This window comes from Mustela erminea, chromosome X (genome assembly GCF_009829155.1).
Source record: "Mustela erminea isolate mMusErm1 chromosome X, mMusErm1.Pri, whole genome shotgun sequence".
Taxonomy (NCBI): domain Eukaryota; kingdom Metazoa; phylum Chordata; class Mammalia; order Carnivora; family Mustelidae; genus Mustela; species Mustela erminea.
Window position 1 is genome coordinate 7,667,440 of NC_045635.1, and position 17,713 is coordinate 7,685,152.

Genomic DNA, 17,713 nt, shown 5'->3' on the forward strand with positions numbered 1-17,713 from the left:
GCCTGTGGGGCAGCGGGAGTCAGATACGTAAAGAATTACACAGGTGTCTCTCAGGTGCATGGAGCAAAGACTGACGTTTTGTGAAGTGGATACACTTTGGGGTTCCCGGTAAAAGAGCCAGATACGTGAGTGAGGACCCGAGAGGCAGGGGAGCAGCTCGGGGCAAGTCTGCTTTTTCCCTCTGTGTTTGTTGTCCCCACTGGCTGCCTCCAGTTGCTGGGCTGGGGCTGTCACTCTCAAGATCTATGTATTCAAGCCATTCTGCAGGGCCCTGTGAGAAATTTATATAATAAATTTATATAATAACTCTCCTCACTAAGGAACCAGCGAAGGGCTCACGATACAATGCGCTAAATCCTCCAGTAAGGACAATCTGGGGGAAGGAGCGTATCACAGAAATCTACTGCTTCATTTGGAGATGGACACACAGTTGCTTTGTTTCCACATTCATACACATACACTGTAATAAGCACACTGATCCTTAGGGCCGGCCACCTCTTGGGTATTATTTTAGATTTATGCCAAAAAGCATTCATAATGAAATTCAATGCATTATTTCTTTTAGACTCAAAATTACATCTAGCAGCAGAATATGGGAGTGTAGCTTCTCCCTTGTTTTTATAACCCTATGACTAGAACCAGAATGATGACGGGGAAACAATTCTAAGGGTTTGTTCTTTGAAAGAAAAGGCTAACTTCAAATCAGGTGGGAAGAGGCTTTAAAAGGCTTTCCTCCTTGGTCCATGCAACATGGTACCATCACTGGGTTAATGGCCAAGTCTATGTTAAAAGCAGAAATGGCACTTAGGAGGTCTGAACCTCGGGTTCCATCACAACATGCAGTCTGTTTTGAAGTGAAAAATCAAAATGTCAGCATTTGGGGGATTTTCGGAAGATGCTTACCATTCTTGATAGACAAACTAGGTGGCATACAATAATAACGCAAACCAAAATTTCGGCATGTTTTTGAGTGATCGGTGTAGACGGCATAGCAAGATCTGATACTCACTATTGCTAAAAGGCCATCTTCTCTACTAGCACAATTAGAATAGCAGTCCACGTGCCACGCACCCCAGGATACGTGGTGTAAGTCAGTGCTCTCTTGTGTATGGGAATAAGCAAAGAGTCTTGCTTCAGAAAACCCGGGGAGAGTCTAGAAACATGTGGATGCCAAGGCTGACAGCTATGGGGACTACATAAAAACTGTGTGTGTGTGTGGGGGGGGTGACAATAGCAGAAAGGACGATAAATGTATTGAGTGACACTTGTCTGCTCATGTAGGCACACTCACTTCCGTGTTGTCACAGGAGATGGGAACTACTGACTCTTCTCTTAGCCAGTTTTGCCATGTGAGGAAAACCAACTGCACTCACTTAGAGTTTCTAATATCCCTAGAAAAAAGAAGAAAACTGGTGTCCTTTGGTACCTGTCATTTTCAACGTCCCAAAGTCTGACACTCTCCCTGCAAATGGGAATAACTGACACAAATTAAATAGATGGGACACACGAAGTCGTTCTTTCTGACTTTTCTTTCTCTTTGATTCTCACTCAAGAGATGACCTGCTAAGAGATTTTTATTTTTCCCTAATGGGCTTTCTTTCCTAGCTGAGTTTATTGTTAGAGTTTTGATGTGGTCACTTGTTTCTTGTTGCTTTCTCTCGAGAACCCTTACAAGCTTCAGAAAGGAGGACTCCCTATGCCCTAAACTTGTGCTGCAGTGTCTAGACTCTGGAAAATTCTGGGCTGGATTCCTTGACTGTGACTGCTTCTCAAAATGTGGCTATTGTGAAATTGAGGAATCACTGCAAGTCTACTTAGCAAATAGACTTTAGCAAATAGACTCCTCAGGTGTAAATAAAACATTGGGCATACATGCTTATCTGTGGGTTCAAAGCTCTTCTCTCGGGGGAAAAAACCCCTGGAGACTCTGTGTTGATAGTGGCTAATACAGTTGATAATAGGTTTTTAAAACCAGATGGACATTTCCCAAGACTCAGTGTTCTGGGGCCAGGGACAGTGTGTATCGTGTTCTAATCTACAGTACGTGTTCACCAAGGAGACTGCTTCTCCTGCTGCACTCATTAGCAGCAACTGTGCCCTCTCCCAGCCCGTGAACGGCGGGGTCAGGAGGTGGCAGCCATCCTCGGCTCCCTACTGCCATTTCTAGATCTGCATCTTCCCACTGTGTGGCCGAAACCAGATATCACAGGGCTCCTGTGTCTCCTGCCCATCACTCTCTTCTCTTGGCACTGACTGACTAGCGGTCAGACCCCCAGGCTACCATCACTCTCGGCAGCTTGGATGCCTACTAAATGGCCCATCTAATTCCCCATCTCCCATCACCTTGACCATCTGCTCTCCCCTTACTTTCCTCCCGCATGCCACCTTTTCCACTCACTCCCTTGGTCCCATCCTGGCCTTTGTCCTCTCCAGAAGGGATTCGCCTCAAGAATCAGGCTTCCTCCCTCCACTCTTATCTTACCCCCCCACCCCAAGTTCATGTTCCACACCGCAGGGTGGCGAGCTCTTAAAACACACCACTAGGAGGCGCCCTCCTTAGTGCACTTTGATGGCGTCTCAACGTTCTCAGCATACAGACCAAACACCTTGGGGGGCTCACACAGTCCAGCGTGAGGTGGCCCCTCCCTATTCTCTCTTGGGTTTGCACTCCCCAGGATTCTCTCGTCTCCAGTAACAGCACCCAAAGACAGCATTCGATACATTCTCTTTGAGAATTTCTACATAGTGATAACTGATACTTGATTTGTATCCTGCTATTTAATGTGATGCAAAATAAAATTGTATCAACTATTCCCATCCAGTGCTAAGTCATAGCTGGAGTGTAGTAACATACTCGGAACAATAAAACATGGCATGATACTACTGCCGCCTAAAGGAATGTGCCAGACCTGAATCCTCCCCAGGTTTCATGTCAATAAATAGGTGGCAGATATATTAGTCTGAAATGTCCTGTGAAGTGGGGGCCTATCTCCCAGACATATGCCGCAGTAAAACCTATTGCCCCTGCGCTCCAACTAGGAACCACACGAACTGGAATGAAGTGGCTATTTTAAAATCACTTCCCCAAAAGTGGTTTCTTTTGGACCCATGAAAGAAATTTGCTGAAGTTCTGGAAGTTTAAAAAGTGCTTTTGGTTGCCAAGTAATTTAACTAAGAGAAATTAAGGGCTTGGAACTCTTCTGGATGAAAATATGTTTTCCCACCCAGCATCCATCTTGAATTTGTTTCCATTCGGAATTCAAGAGTCATGCGGGCACTGGCTTAAGTGGCAGGGGGGACACGGGAGTGTCATGTGATTTGCTGTGTCTGATGTCAAGGCAATTAAATAAAATACAGGACGTGATTCATTCTGATTGAATCAATAATCCAGCAGCATATCAAACACTTAATGAATCACTCTTTATTGGGAGACCAATTGGATTCTAAAAAGCTGCTCCTACTTATTTTTAGATGCCCTAACCCAAGAGGTCACTGAGAGCTTCCTGTTTTCCTTCTTTTACTTTTGGACTCCAGTGATTATCATTTTCCACATGTGCAGCTGTTAGGAACCCCAATGTTAATGTTCAAGTGCAAGAAAATCATGTGAACCATTACAGCTCGGCAAGACCAGCACGCTGACCCCTCCTGCCTTGCTTCCCAGGGCAGCCGTGGAATGGATGTGAGTGCACAGATAGGACTCTCTGTTCCGAAGAGATGCCCGGTGATTAAGTTTCACTTAAGCCCAGGACATCTTTTTAAACATCAGAGCTTTTAAAAGAGGAAAAAAAAAAAAAAAGCAAACCTCTTTTGCTATGAAGCCCGATATATTTTTTTAAAGATTTTATTTATTTATTTGACATAGAGAGAGAGAGAGATCACAGGTAAGGCAGAGAGGCAGGCAGAGAGATGGAGGAAGCAGGCTACCCGCTGAGCAGAGAGCCTGATGTGGGGCTCGATCCCAGGACCCTGAGATCATGACCTGAGCTGAAGGCAGAGGCTTAACCCACTGAGCCACCCAAGCGCCCCGAATCCTGATCTTTTTCCCTAATTTAGTTGGTTGGGCGATGTGTCTTTTCTCTGGACCACCAGAACCTGCCTTCCTTTTCCCCAGCCAGCAACCTGTACAGCCTTCCAGAACACCGCCAAGTTTTCCCTGAGCTTATGTAATATGTAAATACAATAAGGTCTGTAAAATGTATAATGGCCCAGTACACATTGGTCAATCACCTCCCCTGGCCCACCCTTCTCTGCTCATTCACATCCTCGCTTCCTGTTGTTTTGTAACCTAAGCGAGCACACACGCATCTCTCTCTGCTGGGGGATCTCAATCATCTCGTTCTGCTTGGTCTAGCCTGAATGGAAGACTCACCAAAAGTCTCCATTATGAGGATTCAGTCCTCAGATCAGTAACATCAGCCTAGAGTAAACCAACTTCAAAGATACACATTACTAATGCCAGTCTGAGTGGCTCCTTTAATCCTCTCAATAAACACTAAGAATTTCTCTAATCTAGTGAGGTAAAGGTGATGAGTAAGGGTCTCATGTGAAAAAGCTACCCTGATTACTAATTTTCATTTACAAAGAAGGGTAAGAACATACGGACCGATGAACTAGAATACAATCAATCACACAGCGATAGGTAGCTGGACAAGAGCTAATGCCCTTTGCCTTGATCATTCCGGCAGTAGATTCGGCAGCGAGAGGCAGGGATCATTCACATTTTCAACTCCCTTTCTCTAGTCCGAGGCATACACTTGAAATGTGTGGAGATATTCCGGTTGGGTGCGGTGCTACTGGCATCCAGTGGTAGGGGTCAGAGATGCCACTAACCAGCTCACACGGTGAACAGGACAGCCTCCATAACAAAGAATTATCCAGTCTGGGGGTGCCTGGGTGGCTCAGTCGGTCAAGCAGCCGACTCTTGATTTTGACTCAGGTCATGATCTTGGGGTCCTGGGATGGAGCCCTGTGTAGCGCTCTGTGGTTGGTGGAGAATCTGCTTGAGGATTTTCTCTCCCTCTCCTTCTGCCCCTCTTCCCACTCATTCTCTCTCTGTCCCTCTCTCTCTCTCATGAATACATAATTAAAAAAAAAAGAATTATCCAGTCTAAAATGTCAATAGACCCAGGTTGAGAAATCATGCTCTAAGGGAAGTAAAACATTGACTTCCCATTCTTTTAAATTCTTTATCTCCTTTTAGTCCGGAGAACCAAATGTCATGATACTTTAGGCACAGTTCACAACATGGGTGCAGAGTCGGGGATCAATGGTGTGGACTAGGTCTTGTCCAGTACTGACCATAGTGCATTTATTTTTATACCTTCGGTTTGACTGCCTTTCATAATTTTTCAAGCAGAAATTCAATCATTATAGAAAAGAACTTCAAGGTGAGACATATGGCTCAGCTCACTCAACACTCATTCATTATGTCACATAAAATGGAAATACATTCACACAACCACACCACTCAGCAGTCATTTCATATGGGACCATACAAACAAGCCACAGAGAGTTGTACTGCACTAATGGGGCCCAGGTGCCCATTATGCAGGCTCAATGAATATTAGTTTAAAATGACCATAAATACCTCTGAAAGAGTGGCTAATGTGTCAGTTCCCTAAATAGACATAGAGGGGGACACAAACCAGTATGGACAGAGTCAACAATTCCCAAAACATATAGGGCAAAAAATAAGCATGCTGTGATCGGACAGAAAAATGCTGAGAATGGCCCATCTCCTGTAGCCCACGAAGATGAGACTGTTTCTTTCCAGTAGCCATGGTAGGCGAATCCAAACTTTTTCTCATTCAACTAGCCCTGCCTAACGATCTGGCCTTGCCAGACAGCTGGTTAGCGTTAGAGATGCTGTCCATGGCTACTCAACCCAGGGTCTTCTTATGCGCTGCTGATTGGCCAGCATCATAATTGGAACCATAAACTTGGCCCAAGTCACACTTTGCTCAAACCAGTTGAATTCATCAATTCAGTACAGGGCCACTCAAACACAAAAGAGTAGACCAAAACAGGCCTTAATGACATTCCATTGTAGAAATCCAGTTTGCATAATAGAGTTGAACCGCATAAATCTATGCAATTCAAAAACTCCACCAAATTCAACCATTATGCTCCATGGAAGATGCCTCGGCTCTAGTTCATTCTGTCCCTTACCTCTGTCTTTGTTTTTCTCCTTTCCTAGTGAATCCAGTTTCTTTCGCAAAGATTTCTTTCTCTTCTGTCCATCTGTAAGTATTAAAAGAAAGAAAAGTTGTAAACAGAAGCATACATGTGGTATCTTATACCATCAATACCTACATTTGAGCAAAAGCATGACTTCTCACTTACTTCGCTCCTAATTGGACATTTTAGGCAGAATAATGGCTCTGAAAATACACAGAAATCCCTGACTTGATAGTGCATGCAACGAGAACCTTGATGTATGCTCTCAAATTTTGTTTCAATCATGAAAGTACAGGAAACGTACGTCCTTCAGAATTAATTGAGTGTTGACACTTAGATATGTCTGCTGTTGCTATTAAATGGGTCTCTTTCTATTTTTCATGTTTATGCAAACTAATGTCATCTTGAATCAAATCTCCATGAGAGGAAAGTCAATAGGACATATGATTTTGACATTTATAAGCTGGTAGAGTGTAACTGGATAAGGAGATGAGTTTGGGAGTCTAGAGAAGTCAGATCTAACTATTGCTGCACCATTTACTAACTGTGTGACATGGGACAAGTCTCTGCGTCCTCATCTATAAAATGGGAATCTCATGAGGTTGTTGTGAGACTTGATGAAACGTTGTACATCAAATGCCTCATGGGGACCCTGACTCATAGGCATGAATTCAGATTTACTTTCTCTGTAGATCTCTGTGGCTGTACTGTAGTTTTATTAACCATCCCCCCACTAAATGGACATTTGGGTCATTTCGAAGTTTTCACTACAGTAAGTAAAGGATATACCCCTTCCAGCATCTTGCACTTGCAACAAACGTATGTAGCATGTCTGGCTAACTCTCCAAATAATAAAGATACCACTCATATCAGTAGGCAGCTGCAATCAAATTCCTGGGATGTCATCGGAAAACGTTGCCAGTCATCATGGCAAGAATGTGTTTCAAGATTACACAACCGTCAACCTAACGTGTGGGAGGCACACCTCGGGAATCCACACCGAGGGCAAGTAGGGGAAATGCAGCCCATGCTGCAAGGAAACTTGGGTTTAAAAGGAGGATTTAGAATTTTTTTTTTACAGGATACACTCAAAAGTATAGTCCAGAAGGAGACTCAGCCCAATAAAATTTCAAAGCCAAACGCTGATATCAGAAAAAGACAGCATGCACATGCTTAACCAGAAATGAGCATTCCCAGGATCCTCGTGGGGCTGCAGATGTTCCCAATTCTTCTCTCCAGACTTTTGGAGGCAAAAGATATCACAGTATAATCAACAGACACAGACAATTCCTCTTCTTTCAAAAAGCAAAGAAATATTGCAAGAATGCCTCTCCTCCCACAAAATGGACATAGTTCGTAAGAGCCTGCACCCTTACAGCCATGAGGTTTGTACAGGGGGGCAAGAGTAAGTCACTTGTAATGCGGTGAAGAGACAGCCACCTCTCACTATGGGTATGTTCTTATCTCCAGTGTCTAGATGATGATTATTTAAATGGCCTACCCATAACTTATTATAAAATATATGACAATAAGTATACTAACAACACAAGACTCAAATCCCATTCTCCAAACAGGACAGGACTTTTACTTTGTTAACACTGTTCATCATTTCACATCTCCATGTGTCTCTGACTGTAACAAGGGTATATTTCTTTAATAATATTCCATCATTCCTTCATTTTAATCATTGACTAAAGAATAATAACTAAATAGAAGAATAACTATATACAGTAAAGCTAAAGAGACTTCGTTTTCATAACCAGTGGGCAGATCCTAAAATTCAAGCAAGTTGTCAAAGAACCAGCACAGAGAGAGATACGATAGGGGACATCTTCTTTAAAGATCGTTTTTTTAAAACTTCTTTTTAATTGGAAGCTGTAGCATATATAAAGATGTGAATAACTACAAATGTGCAGTTTAAATAAATAACAAGAGGCCAAATCCCACACCACAACAGCCAAGTTCAGAGGTCGACCACCGCTCATGCCCAAGCCCCCTGTGTGTCTCCCGACTTTTCCCCCCAGGTGATCACTGGTCTGGTATTTGCAATAATCAAGCATTTGTTTTTCTTCGTAGTTTTACCATCTACAGATGCATTTATAAAGAATACAGTTTATTTTCCAACTTTTGGGATCCCCTCGATGGAGTCACAGTGTAGGTATTCTCTCCTGCCTCTTTTATGCCATTCATCAACACTTTGGAAATTCATCCCGTGGAGGCAGATGGCTGCGGATCACTCATTCAGGTGGCTGTATACTGCTTTCTGGTACGAATATACCACGGTTCACTGGAAATTTGAGTTGTTTTTAGCTTGAGACTCTCAGGACCAATGTCTTTGAGAAATGTTGTGCATGTCTTGCTATGTCCATGTCCAAGACCCTCTCTCAGACAGTGGTTCTTGGAATGTTGCTCTGGGACCACTGGCATCGGTAGTGCCTGGAAACTCTGTAGAGCTGCAAATTCTATGGTCCAACCCCAAAGCTACTGACTCAGGAACTCTGGGGCGGGGCCCCACAATGTGTGCTTTCCCCAGCCCACCAGGGGCTAGTTCCCACTGAAATCTAAGAACCACTGTTCTGGGGAGAGATATGTACAAGCTGTGTTGTCAGGCTAGCACGTATGCAATCTTGGCCTCTACTAGGTAACATCAAACATTTTCCAGGTAGGTTTGCTTATTTGTATTCCCACCAGCATGAGAGTTCACATAGTCCCACAAGGATAATGTGTACTTCAAATTCCAAGATTCCAAACAATATCTTGAAGCCTCCTTATAGAGGAAAAAAAATGTGATCTTTGTGAATAGTGGCCTACAATTTTAAAAATGCTTAGCTATTTACAACAGATACAAACATTCTCTTTTTCACTTCATGAGACAGTCCTCACACTCACCCCAGGTCAGCATGGATAAGTGACCCTGGGCCACAGCACACCTGGCAAGTCTTGGAGTTTGTACTCCATCCTAGCCTCATAGGAAGGTTCTAGCTTGTTTCCAATCTCCAGAAAATTCCTGCTGAGGGAAGTTTGAAAGAATGCCTTTTGGCACCGCTTCCCTTACTTTTCCCAACCCCAGCTGCTTTGCTGTTGAGTTGGACCAGAAACCTAGACTCTCAGAGAAGGCAAACTGAAGGAGTTCACAGGCAGCGAGGGGCGCTCCGTGAAAAGGGAAGGGAAAATGCTATAAAAGAGACACTTGGTGGCTGAACGGGAAGTGGCCCTTAAGAGATGGCACCTAACCACTCGACTTGCATCTAGCGACGCTGGGGGCTCGTAACTCTTTGCTGGGAGGAACTGTCCTGTGCACAGTAGGATATCTAGAAGCATCCCTGGGCTCAATTTCCGGGATGCCAGAGAGCCCACCCAGTCCCTGTGGTGAAAACCAGTAATGTATGTCTCTGTATGTCGCCAAATGTCCCGCGGGGACAAAATCACTCTGGCTGAGAAGCCCTGGTCTGTGCATAACTCTACCTAGAGGACAGCTATAGGCTCCAGCCATGTGACACCCAACCCCAGAAGAGTCACATTTTCCCAGTTATTACAATGCTCGACCCATACCCAATCTCTGTTTCTGTTTGAGGCAGAACAATAAAAAATGTTTATCAAGTGTTGAGCTTTTACGTATCCAGTTGAATAACAATTTCTTTCAATTTGGAAAGAAAGGCAAGTCTGCCTATGGCTATCTTTCTACCAGATTCCTGTCTACAGGTAGGGGAATAGAGCAGATTCTTTGAATAAACAGCCTTCCGTTTCTCTGTATGAAGCATCTCACCCTTGTTTAGGTCAGGTGCGGAACCGCATTTGATGATGACCGGTTGTCTGAATGGATGCATAAGTGTGTCTTTAGCAGGTGGGGAAGACTCGGGGGACACTAGTTCTTTTTTCTTTTTTTTTTCTTTCTTTCTTTTGAGGACTAAACATGGTGGATGGAGAGACTTCCTGGCCAGCCCTCCACTGGCCAGAGCAAGGATCCAGGAGGAGATTACAGGAAAGCTGTTTTCTCAGCAAATGGAGCTGTTCAGCAATGGAATGAGCTGCTTCACCCCACCCACCCCCCCAAAAAAAGAAAAGAAAAGAAAAAAGAAAGCACTGCTCACAGTGGCTTCTGTCTTCGCTGCTCTTTCTGTCTCGAATCCCTCACTCTGGGGGAAGCCACGTCATGAGCAGTGCTATGAAAAGGGCTATGCGGTGGGGACATGGGGTCTCTCGCCAGCAGCCCTGTGAGTGGGCCGGGCCACCGATTCTCCTGCCCCAGTCAACCCTTCAGATGACTGCGGCCCCAGCTGAGCTTGATGGCAAACCTCACAGATCAGAACCTAAACCAGAGCAGCCGGGCTGTGATAGTCCCGGAAACTGTGTGAGATCAGAAATGTTTACTATTTTCAAAAAAGAGAGAAAAGAAAAGAAAAACAAAAAAGATGCCTGGCCAAGTGCATGGCATATCGTAGATAGGATGTTGGGTCAGAGAAAGGATATTTCGTGGGGAAACTGGTAAAATCAGATCAAAGTCTGAAGTTTGGCTGATAGCAACGTATCGATGTTGGGTCCTTTGTGGTGATAAGTGTACCAAGGTTACATAGGGCACAAGGTCATTAAAGAAGACTGGCTGAGGGGTAGAAGGGAACTCTGTAACTGTCTTTATAACTTTTCTATAAATCTAAAATTATTCTAGAATAAAGCAGTCGTGTTGATGTTTTAAAAAAACCCTTTTGCCCCGGTACTGCACGAATTCAAGCAAAGGCTGAGGCCTCATCTGTCACACACACGAGAAGGTGGAGGCTCTCACTGCTCACGGGGATCCTCGGAAACACACAGGCCGTAGAGCTCAACTTCATGGCGAGAAGGTGACTCCCAAGACAGAGTTTCTGACCTGGCTGGAACTCCTGAAATAATCTTCCTAGTCACATCTCTCTGATCTGGAAGAAACCAGGGGTCTGGGCCAATGTAAAGCATCTGTTATGCCTGCCATTCTGGTGTAGCACGTTTCCTGGAAAGGGAGTGGGCAGATGAGAGGTTCGACCACGTGTTGTTACGGCGCTGGTGATATTTTCATAGGTGGCGGATTAGAGTGTCCCATGATCCCTCCTATTTCTTAGGTTCCCTAAATCCCTTTTCTGCGTAAGTTATCCAGACTTGTTGCTTGATTGTTTGCCTCCAAGAACACGGATATGTATATACATCTGTTTCCTTTTCAAGTTCCCATGACTGTTGTGATGAACCGAAATACAGTGTTCAAATTACATGGTTAAGGCAAGCTCTACAATGGATGCGAATGTCTTATCACAATGTTTACTGAAACTATATTTTATCCCTCACTAAAACTCAAACTCATCCTTTAGTCTCATCCGCCTCCCCTTTTGAGGGCTCTCAGGCCACAGACTTCTAAATCGAAAGCAAGAAAAAGACTAAATCAGATACTTTCTTTCCAGTTTGGGACAGGAAGGTTGGTCAAAGAAGTTACGTTATTATTAGTGGTCCTGGCACCTGAAGGCCATTCCTTGCACCCATACTCCACATCTAGTGTTTTCCAGTGATTCATCTCAGTGTTATGTATAAGTTCATCTGGTGTGTTTAAGTCAATATTGAAAGCCTGGCAGGACTGATGACAAAACGCCAGGCAAAGACCCATCCCAGGAAAAGGCGGCTGGGTGGGTTGGGGACAGCTGTTATTGCCATCGCCATCCTCAGTGGAATGGACTTGAAATTGTCCCTACTGCTTTGAGTTGCCTTTTCAAAGTTCCTCTGGAGAAACAGAAGGGAGCGTAGTCCTGATAAAAAGGGGGAGGTAGCTAGCAGGAAAACGGACACCTCTCCTTCTTGGCAGGAAATGCGGCAGCAAGCCCAGGATAGGGGACCCGATGTGGCCAGTGCGATGCTCCAGTCTGAAAGCTGAACTGGGATTCACTGTAGAGGTTCAGGAGAGGAGCTGAAACAGCGTTCTGGCCTCGGTATGCAAACAAATATTCTCTGTCCCCAGATACTGTGCCACAGAATGTGACGGATCTCCTTGGCATGGGAATATGATTTATACTCTACAAGTTATCTGTTGAAACAGCGTTGTCCCCCCAGAAAGCGGGCTCATCCCCCGTACATTGATCCAACCCTGCTCCATCCGTCCCTCCATCCAACACCGATACAGCCCATGCTGTAGGGGAGACGGAGCTTGCTGCTATGAACCCAGGTGAACGGACACAGAGTTTAGTGCCAAAGACAGATACATGGAAAACTCACGAAAGTGAAATGAAGAAACATTTCAGCGGAGGCATCTAGCAGTGGGAGGTCAGAAGTGAGAAGGCTGTGTCTCCAACTCTGCTTGAGAAGGCTAACGTTCGCGTTCACTCTGAAAGGACGAGGTGAGGCCTCTCAGGGGCCTTTGAATTTTGGTGGGGGTTCCCTCCACTAAACCACATGGTGACTATTTAGTCTAGGAGGTCCTTTCTTATCCTAAGCCTCTTATTCCTGGTAATCCAACCCTTTATCAAACAAGCACTCTATTGGGGAAAAAAGATGAGAAGCTTATTAACCCCCACAGTTTCTTTAGTGGGATCTAGGGCTCAGCAGAGTGACAAGTTAGAATTCTGGAAGAAAACAGTCTACATGGAAATCATGGCAAACAATGTATTCAAGCCCAAACGTGTCCCACTGTTGGGTCAAGTTTGGATCTGATTATATATTTTTTCAGGTTTTAAGAAACCTTCCATGCTATAGACTGTTGGTTATTTAATCAAGTTCAAAGGTCAAAGTTTCCGTTTTTATATCACCTTCTCCCTAGCAGTTCTTCCATTAACCTTGATTGTAATAGGAGGCAAGTAGAAACACGGTGATTGAGTAATTTTTCTTGGTGTGAACCCCAATGAATTAAGCATTGTTTCTTTAGCCTGCTAGCACCCTGTGGGTTAGATTTTGCAAAATCTGTTTCCAAAGTGTCTATGTTTCTCAGGGAAGAAAATATTTATGGCATTCTTAAGCAATACAGATGCCTCTCCTTAGAGCGGAGGCTCCACAAAGTACTTGTGAAATGTACTAATCCTCGCAGTTTACATGTTGAAGTGGTGGTGAAATTAGCAAAGCTGCGGTCAGAAAACAAGAACATTCTGTGAGTCTCTCTCACTGTTGTAAAGGGAGTCAGCTCTTGGAGGTCACCATGCTTCCCGTTAAATTAAATGCTAAGAAGCCTTCTCCGCTTTGTGTAAATTATTTTGGCAAAGTACTCTGTTCTGAAATTTTTCCTTAAGAGGAAAAAAAAACACTTTGTAGATTTTTGAGCCTCAAAGCAGGTGTTTTTCTATTACAGAAAATCACTGAGATATTTGATGTGTTGCTCACATCTTGTTATTCTATCAAAACGCAAGGTAGGGAAGCTTATCACATGGCTGGGACTCCATGGGTTTGAAAAGCTCAACGATGGTTTCTCCTTAACCAGGCATTCTTCATAATCACTGCTTGCTGTAATAACCAGTCATGATCAAATTATGCCCTAGAAGGATCTTTTACTTGCTGTCATTTTTCCATATTTAAATGCTGTGAGTAAAGAAAATAAAAAGCTATAAGCCCATGTTCCAAAGGAGCAGCCCTGCTGTTCTTTTGTCTTTCCAGGCATCCTAACTTGCATTTCTTACAGCATATTCCTTAAATCAAAAACAATGCTTTTAACTTAGCCTAGGTAGGCATTATACTTGCAGAGACAGAAGTTTCCAAATATCAGAGCAAGAGAAATGGCTTTTGGCAGGTCTTTTCCTTAAGCCATGTTTCTTTCCTGGAGCATAAGGGAACGAAAGCAGGCAGGAAAACAAAAAGACAAAGATCACTTATCCCAAAGAAATGCCCTGGATTGTTAAGGAAATTAAACTCCAAATTAAAGAAGTTTCATCATGACTTGTTTTAAAGCCAAAGCTTGTAGTTCAAGTTGAAAAGGTAGACAGACAAGGGTCTACACACGGTCTGATTTTTGATCAGCGTAAGGGGCCAATGCTACAGACTTTCTTTTGACAGCTGTTGTTTTATAGTGAACACGTAAGAAGAGAATCAAATATCTTTAAGTCATAAACTTTAAGCCTTGGGAATGCTTCCAAATTTCTGCCAGTTGCTCCCATGAAAACAGCTCTCACAAAGGCAGTTACCGACAATGACGTAATTAGAGGAAAAGTATTAGGGTCTTCATCCTTTCTTTTTCCATCCTTGCTTTTGATTATTCTTTGAGACATGGGAAATCATTCTTCACAACACAGAAAACACTGTATAAATAAATCTGCTCTGATTGAATTCTAAATCCATTGCCTTCAATTTCTCACATATCTCCTGAGCCACAGATCTATGCCAAGGCCCATGCTAGACACCAAAGCAAATACATGAGACCGAAGAATGGCTTCCTTCCTATTGCTTCTTTGCAATGACGGATGACGTTGCCATTATGTATACCGGTAGTTTCTAATCTAAATCCACCTTTACCCTACTATGTTCCCCACCAATTTTTTCTTTCCCTGATTTGCTAGGTGCTCACCCTCCCAGTGGTCACATACGCAGCCTGGGGTGAGTACTCAGCCCAGGCTCAGGAAAGGAATCTGAGGTCAAACCAATTCCAGTGATTTCTTTCTGCTTGCTCCTGTGGGTTTGGGCACTGGCAGACGTTGCCGTTCTGGGGATGGGGAAGGGAGGGAAGTCTACTGGGAAGCCGCAGGGAAACACCCCTCTATTATTCAAAAGATACCTGATGAAGAGTCCCTGCTTCTCTGCTTCTTTGTGCTGCTATAGATAGAGGTTGGGATACCGGGGGCCGCTGCAGTCATTTTGTGACGAGGGAAGCCAGCCAAAGAACAGAGTGACCCACGCATGATGGCCAAGAAGAAATTCCCAAGTCCTAAAACTAGTCTATCTACGGGCTCCTTGTAAAGCAATATAATCAGTCTCTTTATTATTTAAGCCACTTTGGGTTGGGTTTCTGTAATTTGCAGCCAAAGCATCTTAACAGTGGATAATCCGAAACTCTGCTGTGGGATGTGTTTTTCTACTTATACGAGCACCAGCTTTGACAGGTATTGCCAGGCATCCCTACAAAAGAACATCCCTGGAAAGTCAGAATGTTTGTACATTGGGTGGGATCTATGATAAGGAGGGTAATTGAATTATAAGTGAATTATAAGTGAATATAACAGAATTATATTGTATAATATAATATGAATATAATATGGCTTATATTTGAGTGTTTATAATAGAAATAAAATATGCATATACTATATAACACTTAAGGACACCTGGGCGGCTCAGTCAGTTAAGCATCTGTCTTTGGCTCGGGTCAGAATCTCAGGGTCCTGGGTTTGAGCCCTGCATCGGGCTCCCTGCTCAGCAGGCAGCCTGCTTCTCCCTCTCCCTCTGCCCCTCTCCCCTGCTCATGCTCTCCCTCGCTCTCTCTTTCTGTCAAATAAATAAATAAAATCTTTTTTAAAAAGGCATAAACACAACGAACACTCAAAACATTGAGAGTTGCAAAGGTCTGATCATTAAAAAAACACTTGCAAAATAAAGATAGTGAAGACACTGAAATGAAGAGAATGGTATGCTTGATCAACTACATAGATAATAACTGAATTACTATATCAAATTAATATTAATCTCTTAACTCAGAGGCCAACAAGCCATTTCTGTAAAGGTCTAGATTGTAAATATCTTCAGCTTTGTGGGTCATATGGTCTCTGTCAAAACTATTGCACTCTTCTGCAGTAGCACTGAAACAACCTTAGACAATACAGCAACAAATGGGGGTGGCTGTGTTTTAAAAAAACTTTATTTATAAAAATAGACAGTGGACTAGATTTGGCCTCTGGGCTGCAGTCTGTTCACTCCTATCTTAAGTGAAGACCCCCGAAACTACTTTTTCAGAGCTTTCCCTTTGTAACAATTTTATAAACACCCACTAATTCAATTTGGAAATCATCCTGAGGACTTCATTTCAAATGATCTGGAAAGCCTGATTGGTTTAAAAGCACTTAGTATTTAATTTCAGTTAATACCTACCTGCCTTTGTTCCCCCCCAGGGGAAACAAAGAAAAAGAGCAAAAATGGGAGCTCCTATTCATATTTCAGGGATGAGACATTCTTTGTAATTATCAGGTTTACTTTTGGGTCATGATCCCGACAGAGAGAATAGTGTAGTCTTCAAACCCTTGAAAGGTGCCAGAGTATTTCAGAAACTGCAGTGACAAAAGTTTTGTTCAAGATGCTAAAGCCTTGTGTAACGATAGTTGCCGCTCCAACAAAGATATATATAAAAGATATATAAAACATGGTCACGTGTATACGTGACCAGTAGGGACAAAACCTTGGATAGAAAACTATGGTCTGAGAACATAAAGCAAACCACTTATGACTACAAAGGCACAGAGCCTATGGCTTGAAGAACCACTTGCTATCATGCGGGCTGGTCACTCAGCAGCAGAACAGAATCATACAGCGGCCTACATGGGAGAACTTGACATGGTCTACGTCCGGGGGTGTGGAGGAGAGCATCTAAGAAGAAAATGAAAGAGGAGCCTACAGAGAAACCGCTCTGTCATTCCCAGCTTTTGCTGGACTAGGTAGACGAGACAGTTCGTATCTCTAAGTGTCCCCAGTGGTATCGTGGATAAATGCCATCCACTGTTCTTTCTTTCCATATAACTGATGGATCTGTGTTTTGTCTATTGACTGACTAGGAAGTCCTAGAGGACATGGACTACCTCTGACATGATACTGCAGCCTTCGTTAAAGGCTTCTACCTCTTGAGAAGCTAAAGCCCCACATATCTACCTCCTCCGGGCTGTATGCCTAGCTTGGTATTGAGAGACAGACAGAGAGAGAGAGAGAGAGAGAGAGAGAGAGAGCAGTGAAGCAGCACAAGGAAGCCTCCTGGCTGGCCGTCCACAGTTGGGCTCTGGACCGAGAAGGGACTAGGTACCTAGGCCAAGGTCAACCTTGGTTCCTTTCTGTGGCCCTACAGAAACAATGCCCCATCCACCTTCTGAGGGCCCTAGGAGCCAAAGCAAAGAACAACTACAAGTTTTCCACATTGACATTTTTGTTCTTTCCTTCCTGAATGCCCCTTCCTCTATTCCATCTTCCTTCCAAGACTGCATTATTCAAACTGTGGGTCACAAACCCTTAGTGAATCTCAAGGAAAATTTAGTGGGTCACATGGGTGTGTTTTAGGAAAGGATAAAGAATCATATAAAAGAGGATAAGACAGAACAGTAGAGACAACATCGAAGTGTATCTCTGATAAACATGAGCACCATTTGGTTCATATGTTTCCTGGACTGAGGAGTAAAATGTATCCCTCACTGGTAGACGGTGGACAAAGAGTTTGAAACCTAGTGCTCTGAGACATATGCGCATGAATCTGTGGTGTTTTCCCACAAGAGGCTGCAAGCAAAATGGATTTTTCTTTTCTATGCAACGGTGCAGTAAATGGCTTGGATCACGACATTAGTTGGCAACAGGAGGCCCAGGAGTTATGTTTCATCTTGTTTGTTTGTTTTTTCCCCAAGAAAGGAGTAGATTCTGTGGTTGA

At 43.6% G+C, this 17,713-nt stretch overlaps 1 protein-coding gene across 1 annotated transcript in view; it reads right to left on the reverse strand.

Annotated features, from left to right (window-relative positions):
• The window catches only part of ARHGAP6 (Rho GTPase activating protein 6), a 249,737-nt gene that overhangs the window by 49,044 nt on the left and 182,980 nt on the right, over positions 1–17,713 (reverse strand). The window contains 1 exon segment of the mRNA XM_032330164.1: positions 6,169–6,240. Within this exon segment, the coding sequence (XP_032186055.1) occupies positions 6,169–6,240 (72 nt within the window).